The 9,846-nt window shown below is 47.3% G+C and overlaps 1 protein-coding gene and 1 pseudogene across 3 annotated transcripts in view; one reads left to right on the forward strand and one right to left on the reverse strand.

The window, feature by feature from the left end:
- The first annotated feature begins 638 nt into the window (after positions 1-638).
- The window catches only part of ILKAP (ILK associated serine/threonine phosphatase), a 31,272-nt gene continuing 22,064 nt past the window's right edge, over positions 639-9,846 (forward strand). The window contains exons 1-2 of one of the 2 annotated variants that reach the window (XM_007452892.1): positions 697-759; positions 6,164-6,167. In XM_007452892.1, the coding sequence (XP_007452954.1) occupies positions 697-759; positions 6,164-6,167 (67 nt within the window). Of the gene's footprint in view, positions 760-6,163; positions 6,168-9,846 lie in introns of both variants that reach the window. The other variant, XM_007452893.1, reaches the window with a different exon arrangement.
- On the reverse strand, positions 7,357-8,702 carry LOC103090566 (heterogeneous nuclear ribonucleoprotein A1 pseudogene; annotated as a pseudogene). Its single transcript, XR_456980.1, has one exon. The product of XR_456980.1 is annotated as a heterogeneous nuclear ribonucleoprotein A1 pseudogene (transcript).

Here is a 9,846-nt window from a genome sequence, read left to right on the forward strand (position 1 = left end):
ACCTGCCATGGACGCTCCCTTTCCCCTCCCCCCACGTGCCCGGATGGCGGCAGTCGAGACATGCCTCCTCTCCACCCTGCATCTTAAGGGGCCGCTCTATGAGGCTTCGGCTTCTCAATCTCAAATTGGCCAGGGATGGAGGCCCACAGTGGTGGTGTGAAGATGAAGGGACAGAACGGATGTGAAAACCCCATAAAGCCTTCCGGGCCACCAGGGCTCACTACTGCTGCCCTCGAGCTCAGACATGTCTATCTGGAAGGGCCTCCTTGGAATCGGACGCCCGTGCCCAGGAAGAGCAGGAGGGGCCCGGGACGGGCGTCCGAGAGAAACACTGCACCGTCCACGGCGCGTAAGCCCTGGCGTCCCGCGCATCCGCTCGCGCAGCCGGCGACGAGTAGACCTGTGCGCGTGCGCGCCGCCGCCCCGCCCCCTCACCGCCCCGCCCCCCCGACGGCGCGCAGGCCGCCGGGGCGGCTGGGCCACGCCGCGCGCCGATTGGTGGCGTTCCGGGCCCGCCTTCGGGTGATTGACGGCTCCCGGGCCGCCACCGCCCAGCAGCCGCAGCAGCATCAGCCGCCGCCGCCGCCGCCGCCTCCGCCTCCGCCTCCGCCTCAGCCGCAGGGTGTGGAGCCCGCCGCCGCTCGCGGGCTGCGCGTCTGCCGCCGCCGCTGCTGCCGCCGCCTCCCAGCTTCCGCCATGGACCTGTTCGGGGACCTGCCGGAGCCCGAGCGCTCGCCGCGCCCGGCTGCGGGTAAGCGGGTGGCCGCCCGGACGGTGAGGAGAATGAGGGCGGGCGGGCGGCGGCCTGGAGGCCGCGGCGCTTGAGAAGGCGGCGGGGACGCGGGAGGGTGAGCGCGGCCTGCACCGGCGCGGGGAGCTCGCGGTCTCCGCCATGTTCGCTGCGCAGGAGGAGGGGACCGCGGCTCGGGGACCTTTGTGTGCGGCCCACACGTGTGGCCGCCGCGGCCCGCGCACAGCCGCCGCCGTCCCCTCACGGGAGCGGCGCGCCGGGTCCGCCGGCCTGCGTCCGAACAGCTCGCCGTGTGGGCCGCGTCGTTCCGGGCGCGCTCCCAGTTCTGCGTTTTCTTCGGCTTTGTTTTTCGTCTCTACCCCGGAGATGGAAGTGATCGCCGACTCAGTCCTTGTGGTTGTGAGGCCCAGAAGAGAGGATTCATTCTCTCTGCTGCTCTCGTCGGATCTAACGATTCATGGTAGTTTTTGTGCTTTCCGGGGCCCCGGGAAGTGCCCGCTCTCCCCAGAGTGGAGGGCATTAGCCCAGGCCCGCTCCCCTGCCGGCCCCCGACCTCGGCCGCTGTGCCAGGTCCTTCCTGGAGGCTGGGGTTGGAGCTGCCCACGGCAGCAGCGCGGGGACCGCACGGTTGGTCCTGTGTGTCCAGCGGGTGACGGCCACGCCAGGTTGAGGTTGGCAAGACCTGTGAATGTGTTCACGGGCTAGGTACGCAGCTGGGTGCTGTGGTTTAGGGCTTTCTTTACGAGCCCAGCTTGGTGGCAGAAAACGTGGAAAACTCTAAAAACGCCTTCAGACTCCAGGCTCACCTCAGCGCCGGGTCTCAGTCTGAAAGCCTGCGGGGGGCGGGGGTCCCGCGTCTGCGGTAGGGGATCCGCGGGCGATTTGGGACCGCCTGGCGCGGGTCTGGAGAGCCTGGTTCGGGAACTCCCGTTGTAGTAGGGGAAGGGGAAGGTGACTGATGCCCAGCCTTTGCTTTCCAGGAGCCTAATTCTGAACGCAAGTGATTAAAATTGAACATGGCTAAGGTTAACGCCTGTGGGAAACGCTGAGTGTCCAGAGGAGCGACGTTTGTAGTCCGTGGACAGAGAGTGTGGGGAAGGAGGTGGTGCTGGAATCTGGCCTCTCGGAAGATGGGTAGACTTGGGATTTGTAGAGACTGTAGGCAAGGGGACGGTATGCTCTTTGGGGAACGTTTCGTTCTCTAGTTGGCCTGGGCGTACCAGCGTGGAGGGCTACTGTGACATGGGGCCCTAAAAAAAGGCCCCCAGAGAAGGGGTTGTTGTGCCCTCCATGGGGCCTGGATTCTGGCTTGTCACACGTGGACCACCAGGCTGGCCAGTCTTTGTCGGTCCATTATTCCCAGTAACGGTGCCGTGACTTTTCCCTACCAAACATTCATCTTGTGGGTTTTTCTTAGATTTGTTTTCTAGGTTGTTCTAGGTGCGGGTGAAAACTCTGGCTTGTGTATGCACTCTTCCTTACTCTGCTGATGGAGTATAACCTCTGTCTGAATATGTTTGGGGCAGCGTTTGGATTCGCAGATGTGCCTGTGGGCCTGTCATTTTCTTTCTTTGCGGTATGCGGGCCTCTCACTGTTGTGGCCTCTCCCGTTGCGAAGCACAGGCTCCGGACGCGCAGGCCCAGCGGCCATGGCTCACGGGCCCAGCCGCTCCGCGGCACGCGGGATCCTCCCAGACCAGGGCACGAACCCGCCTCCCCTGCATCGGCAGGCGGACTCTCAACCACTGCGCCACCAGGGAAGCCCCTGTCATTTTCTTGAATCGAAAAGGGACCCTTGAAACGATACAAAACTTGACAACTCTTATAGGTTGGTGCTTGGGAGGGCATATCCAGCCCTGGCTGAGATGACAGGGTGGCAGGGGTGCTGCATGAAATTTAAACGCCCCCTTCCCTGAAGCGTGGATTCGTGAACTGCTCCCTGCCTTTGGGGAGGGCACTGACACTGTCCTGCTTGGCTGAGTGTCCTGCTTGGCTGAGTGTATGTTTTTAAATAGCCTTAAAAACAAAGAAGGCACGCTTTCTGAATTTGTAGATGACAGAAAGCTGAGAGGGATAAGTACTAAAGTGAGTGACAGACTCGGGACCCAAAGTTGTCTTGACAGGCATTTAGTTCAAACCAACAAGGTGAGTCTTAACAGGTTAAAAAAAATCATTTGAACAAGAACAGAATCTGATTTCACAATTTTGTGGAAATGCTTTGATTTTTGAAAACTTAATTCAAAACGTCATACTTTTTGTTTCCGAAAAATTGATCATATTGATTGACAAAATTAAACGTAGAGAGAATGAAAGGAAAATAAAGTTGGTTTCGTGAAGTGGATGGAGAGATGAGGCTAAATCGCACCATCATGACCCTCACAAAAGATGTGCAGGTGCCACCAATTTCTGAGCTAATTCAGGGAACAATAAAAGACCTAGGCACTTTCACAGTCCCCAGAAAGAGTTGTTCCAGACATGTTATCAGACTGTGTGATTTCTGATCCCAACTCTGCTCTTGCTGTCTTCTGTGGCAGTTCCTGCTTCTGGGAAACATGAATGTTGCCTCCTCCTGTTAGCCCACAGGTTAGAAAGGGCGCTGTGTGTACAGTGTTTAGCACAGGTAGAGCACGAGGTCTGCGCTTACTAGATGCTAGTGCCTAGTAGATGCTATTCTGTGAGTTAACTTTCACAGCCATTCAAAAGGGGGAAAACATGCACTCTTAAATGGATTTTGTGAAGACACTAAGTGTCCAAAGGGAGGAAGCATCACACTCCTCAGATCACATCAAGTGTATTTTATTCAGTTGTTTGATTTTTGTTTTAAACATTACATCTAATGTTCCTACCCCAAGCCTCTTAATTTTTATGGTCTGAAGAAAAATGTGGAAAGAACGCATTAAATGTTTTCAGATTTTGTGCTAAATTAGGAGTTTTCATACCAGCCCCTAACATGTTTTGACTGCTGAGTGAAATCAGGTTTTTTATATACAGTATACATAGCTTACCTTAATAAGGGAGTATGTTTGTTATTATCAGATAGAAATGGAATTTCTCTGGTACATCATACTCATAAAAGTGCTGACTTGATGTCTTTAAAGATTGACAGCTTGCATTTGGCAGTCCAAACAGGTTAAAGGTGTCCTGGTTTAAAGTTGTTTGGGCAGTAACCTGGTTTCAGTTTTATAGGGTGGTTCTTTCACTACACCAGTAAACTTTAAAGCTGATGGTCAGCTGTCAGGGACTAAATAAATATTTGCTTGGCAGGCCATCTTCAAAATATTTCCTTTTAGAAAATTGGAGATCTAAATATAAAATAAAGGCTAAGATATTAGAAAAAACTTGGACTAATTGTAAAACTTCAGGGTTAATAAGAAAAAACTCAAGTCATAAAAATTAGAATGGATTTAGCTATGTAAAAATAAAAAGTTTCTGCAGGCAAAACAGCACAAAGGCAAAAGACAGACTGAGAGAAAGTGGTTGTGGTACACATTAGTAAAGGTTACTATCCCTAGTAAGGGAAAGGTGCAGATAAATTAATAAGAAAAAGAGATGACGCATTAGAAAAATGGTCAAAGGATGTGTCCTGACAGTTTATAGAGGAAGAAATGCAAATGACCCATCAACCAGATGCTCAGCTTCCTCCGTCACTGGAAAGGAATAGCAAATCACTGATGTGCCATATTTTTCACCCATCAGATTTAAAAATTGGCAAGATGGTAATGAGGGTGTAGAGAAATGGATATTCTCATAAAGTGTGTTGGCGGTGAAAGTTACCACAACTATTTTTGGAACAAATTTTGGCATTTTTCAGATTTATTTATTTACCCTTTGACCAGCAGTTAGCAGATAAAATAAGGATATAAGCCTAGGGTTGTTTATTGTGGCATTATTTGTAATGTGAAAAACCAGAACCATGCTGCGTGCCCATCAGTAAGGGAACCAGACCAAGCAAGTGGCAGTGCTTCCCATAGAGAATAGTGTGCGGCTGTCGAAGCGAATCGTCAGACCCAGTGTGATGGCTTTTACATGAATAATGATATATGTAGAGTGTTGTGTATAGTATACTTCTACCTTTTAAAAATTAAAATGCACATACACAAGTTCATGAGCATAAAGGAAAGTGGAACGTATACAATAAACTGTTACGGTGGTTGGGAGGCGGGGCCTTTTTCTAGTATGTCCGTGGTATTTGGAAAACATGTACAGTAGTCCCTCAGTATCTGTGGGGGATTGGTTCCAGGATCCCCTTCGGATACCAAAATCCGAGGATGCTCAAGTCCCTTACATATCAATAAAATGGCCTAGTACAATGGCCCTCCGTATCCACAGGTTCCACATCCTCGGATGAGGAGGTCAGCTGTGTCACATTTGTAGTTGAAAAGAAAATCCAGGTATAAGAAGCAACTTAGGCAAAATATTTAAAAGCTTGTTGTTGCTTTACTGTATGTAGCAACTTATAGCTAATCTGAATATAATCAGCCCAAGAGTATTGTTCTCAGCATAGTATGTAACTTTCAGTAGACTTAGCTTCAGAATGTAGGTAACTTTAAAAAAAAAAAAAAAACCTAGATAAGATTATCTGTAGTGAAAAACTTGTTTTCTGTCTTGTTTCTTTCTTTATGAGAGTTCTTATATTTAGAACTCAGGGGCCTCTTCCAAAGTTTAGGGTCGAGGTCACACTTGGTCCAACGATTGCAGCCCCAAATACTTTGAATTACTATTTATCCAAAACAGAAGGTAAGGTTCTGGCTATAAAGTTCCCTTTATAGCATCTGTGACCTACAGATTGTTGTTAAAGAATCCAGATGCAAGCTGTTGTTAAAGAATCCAGATGCAAGCTATTCTAACTCTGACCCTTTTGATGATGCAAAAAGGTGTTCCAGAGATCTTAGAGAGCCTCGGGATTCTCCTTGTGGGGTTGTGTAAGGGTTAAATGAGATGATCCTTGTGAAGTTCCTAGAACAGTGTGGGGTGGGGGCACGTCGCCAAGAGCATGGGCTGGGAAAGCAGGCTGCCTGGGTTTGGATCTCCACTCCTCACTGGCTCTCTCTTGGACAGTTATTTAACCTAAGTGCCTCAGTTTTCTTATCAGTAAGTTACAATAATAATAGTACCCACCTCATAAGATTATTGTAAGGATTAAATCCGTTAAAATTTGTAGAGCACTAGAATAGTTCCTGGCAGGCAGCGAATGTTAATTATCATTTATATAAGCCATTTTCAGTTGTGGCCAACAAAAATATGAGATGATCTCATTGTGTTTAATTGAAATACCACTCACAGTATTCCAGAGTGACAGAGGAGAGGAGAGGCTCATTCTATTCAGCATGGGAAGATAAGCCCTTCTCTGGGGCTGGTGGTAGGTTTGGGGAACTGACTTAGACTGAGTTGTCACCAAAGGAGAGAGGCCAGGCTAGTGCTAAGCTGGAAACTCTATTATGAGGAATGCTTGCCAGGACCGAAAATGTATTACTACCTGGGTAAAAGAGGACTTCGCCCCATTGGACATTGGATTTGGAAAGACCTGATTTAGATGCGTAGTTTAATTAGAAAATTAAAATCGGACCCTGCGTGAGTAGAAGGGTTGATTGTCTTCAGGTTGGCCTCCTCCCTGTAATGTCCCCCTCGCCCAAGATGCCTGGCGCTCAGGCCCCGCTGAATCCAGTGTGATTGTTCGGAGTCATCCCTTTCAGTTTTGAGTCTGTTGGAATGGGCATGTTGATGCTTAGACCAATACAGTTTGAGTTTCCCTTGGAAGTGGCTTGCTAGAATATTAGCAATTCTTGTAGGAGGATTAATATGGTGAGTAAATGGTTATCCTAAATGCCCTTGAGTGTCCTCCTAATGCTGTTTTTTGGATACTTCCCACAGAGTCTTTATGTCACTTGTGAGAAAAATGAAAGTATTTGTAATTACTTAATGTCTTTAGGGTAATCCTAAGGGATAAAACTGTAATTTATGGAGTAGACATTTCCCATTTGCATTAGGGGTATAAAGCAGAAGAGTTGCTTTTTGTTAAATTAGGAAAATTACCAGGTGTTTCATGTACTTCTGACCTAAAGACTCCTGAAGAGATTTCCTTTCTCGGAGTTTATAAATTTTAATTAAAATTTTTACTTTTTTAAAAAAGTAAAATTGATACCCAGCTCATTTCTAGGCAGAAGGACAATATGGATGAAACTTTTAGAGCATACACATTGAATTGGTTTTTATTTTTATTTTTTTAAGAGGGTATTAAATTGTTTATTTATTACAAATGATAATGGATGATACACAAGCTTCATTCCCATCTATATCTGGTACCATAATCCAATTTAGATATATTGCATAGGATGTGCCAACAATCATATATTAATAATCAAAAAACTCCATGACTTGGCTTGGGTGACCCTTTTCACGGTGAACTCCAGGTCACAACGCAGTAACTGTCAGTTTAACTACACCAAAGTTTCGGAAGACAGTAGCTTCTCCACCAAAGCAGGTTGTAAATAAATTTTGAATGGAACCTGGCATCACCCTGAAGGAATACTAACTTCACACTGTTGGGGTAGTTTACCAAAATGGCTTCAGGGTAGACTAACTTTACACAGCACATTCAAAAAAAGGACACATTTATTCAGCGTCATGATCAGACTATTACATTTAGCAATCAACAGCATGGGTGCAAAAAAAAAAAAAATCTACATTAAAACCCTTTGTTGGAATGCTTTACACTTTCCACAGAACAGAAACTAAAATAACCTGTTATACAATTAGTCACAAATACAGTCCTCGAGCTTTTTTGCCCATACATATGAGTATTGTCTAAAACATGTCTTCTTTGTAGCAGCTAGGCCCTGCCACCACTGTGCTTGGCTGACTTCACAAATCTCTTGTAACCTGTAGCTTCCCTGTCACTTCTCTGGCTCTCCTCTCCTGCTAAGCTTTGTTTCCTGGCAGTAATCAAAACCTACTGCCACTGCCATAGCTACTGCTGCTGCTGGAACCACCACAGCCACCTTGGTTTCGGGGTTTGGCAAACTGTTGGCCTCCACCACCACAGGGGCCAGAACTTCTGCCTCCAAAGTTTCCTCCTTTCATGGGTCCAAAATTTGAAGATTGATTGTTGTAACTGCCAAAATCATTGTAGCTTCCACCACCGCCAAAATTGCTTCCCTCATTACCAAACCCATTATAGCCATCCCCACTGCCACCATATCCACCACCACCGCGGCTGCCACCAAAGCCACCTCGACCACTGAAGTCTCCTCCACGACCAAAGCTGTCATTCCCACCGAAACCACCTCCACGACCACCACCAAAGTTTCCAGAACCACTTCGACCTCTTTGGCTGGATGAGGCACTAGCCATCTCTTGCTTAGGTAGGGCTTTCCTTACTTCACAGCCATTCACAGTGTGGTATTTCTGAATGACAATCTTGTCTACAGAGTCATGGTCATCAAAGGTTACGAAAGCAAAGCCTCTCTTTTTACACTGCCTCGATCAGTCATGATTTCAAACACTTCAGTTTTCCCACACTGTTCAGAATAATCTCTTACATGATGTTCTTCAGTGTCTTTAATGCCACCAACAAAAATCTTTTTCACAGTTATGTGGGCACCAGGTCTTTGAGAATCTTCTCTTGAGACGGCCCTCTTTGGTTCCCCAACTCTTGCATCCACCTCGTGTGGCCTTGCCTTCATGGCCGCACCCACCTCCTCCACAGTGGCATATGTGACAAACCCGAAGCCTCTGGAGCGTTTGGTGTTTGGATCCCTCATTACCACACAGTCTGTGAGCGCTCCCCACTGCTCAAAATGCTCCTCAGACTCTCATCGGTTGTTTCAAAGCTCAAACCTCCGATGAAGAGCTTCCGCAGCTGTTCGGGCTCTTTGGGTGACTCTGACTTAGACATGACAACAGTGGAGGGGGGAGGAGACGTCAACGATGCTTACTCTGTGGCGTCCACGAGCAGAAAGGAGTAGTCTACCGAACGTATCTCTGAATTGGTTTTTAAATGAGTACGTTTCTGTACTTGAACTCAGAGGAGAAAGATCAGTGTGTTGAACTTCATAGGACGTGGATGTCCACACCTTCATCTTTAGCCCTCTGTTTCCCCACGTTCCTGTGGGCCAGTTCATGTATTTCATAGCTTCAATAGAAATTTTGGGGAAAGCTGGAGAAGGAATAATGGTTACATTTTATGTGGAAAGGGATACTTGAGTATAAAACATTTCAGATAAGTACTTTTGGTAGGTAAATCTTTAGATTTTTTTTTTTTTTGTGGTACGTGGGCCTCTTACTGTTGTGGCCTCTCCCGTTGCGGAGCACAGGCTCCGGACATGCAGGCTCAGCGGCCATGGCTCATGGGCCCAGCTGCTCCGCGGCATGTGGGATTTTCCCGGACCGGGGCACGAACCCGTGTCCCCTGCATCGGCAGGCGGACTCTCAACCACTGCGCCACCAGGGAAGCCCAATCTTTAGGTTTTTAGTTAGAAAGTTTCCTAGCTTTCTCCTGAGTTTACCTTGGAGTATCTGAAATCCCTCATTTTCTTCATAGATATTTATTGAATTGGGCACTGTGCTGTTAAGGCAGATTGGCTTCCCTCAGGCCTCTCACCATCTCTGTGCTCCGTTTAAGATTCTCCCTGGTGGTTAATTCAGAATGGTACTGAAATAGGATTTTTAAGACCTGTAGATCTTTGAAGAGTCCCTTTATCTCTGAAGTTCTGTATTGAGGTACCAAGATAGAATTATTGTTTTGCTCTAGAGTCAGTTTTTTCTTCCCAGGATTAACTTTTAAAGAAAGATTTTAAAATATTTGTTCAACAGTGAAATTATCAAAAAAAAATACTTGTTTCCCTCAAAACACCCAATAGCCCTTAAAACGCCTCTTGGGTCATCTTTCATTGCTTGCATTATATGTTGGCTGTAACTTTTTGGAAACAAATGTCCGTATTAAATGGCTGTCAAGAAAATATTTTTAAAAAATAAGCTTTGTCCAGCAGGGGGGAGAAGATTTGATTTAATGGCAAACTTAAAGATGTCCCCCTTTGAATCCCATCTGGCCAATGACCAAATGCTCTCTAAGCAGGTGTTCCGTGTTCTAGGGAAAG

Source organism: Lipotes vexillifer, unplaced genomic scaffold (genome assembly GCF_000442215.2).
Source record: "Lipotes vexillifer unplaced genomic scaffold, Lipotes_vexillifer_v1.1 scaffold652, whole genome shotgun sequence".
In the NCBI taxonomy this organism is placed as follows: domain Eukaryota; kingdom Metazoa; phylum Chordata; class Mammalia; order Artiodactyla; family Lipotidae; genus Lipotes; species Lipotes vexillifer.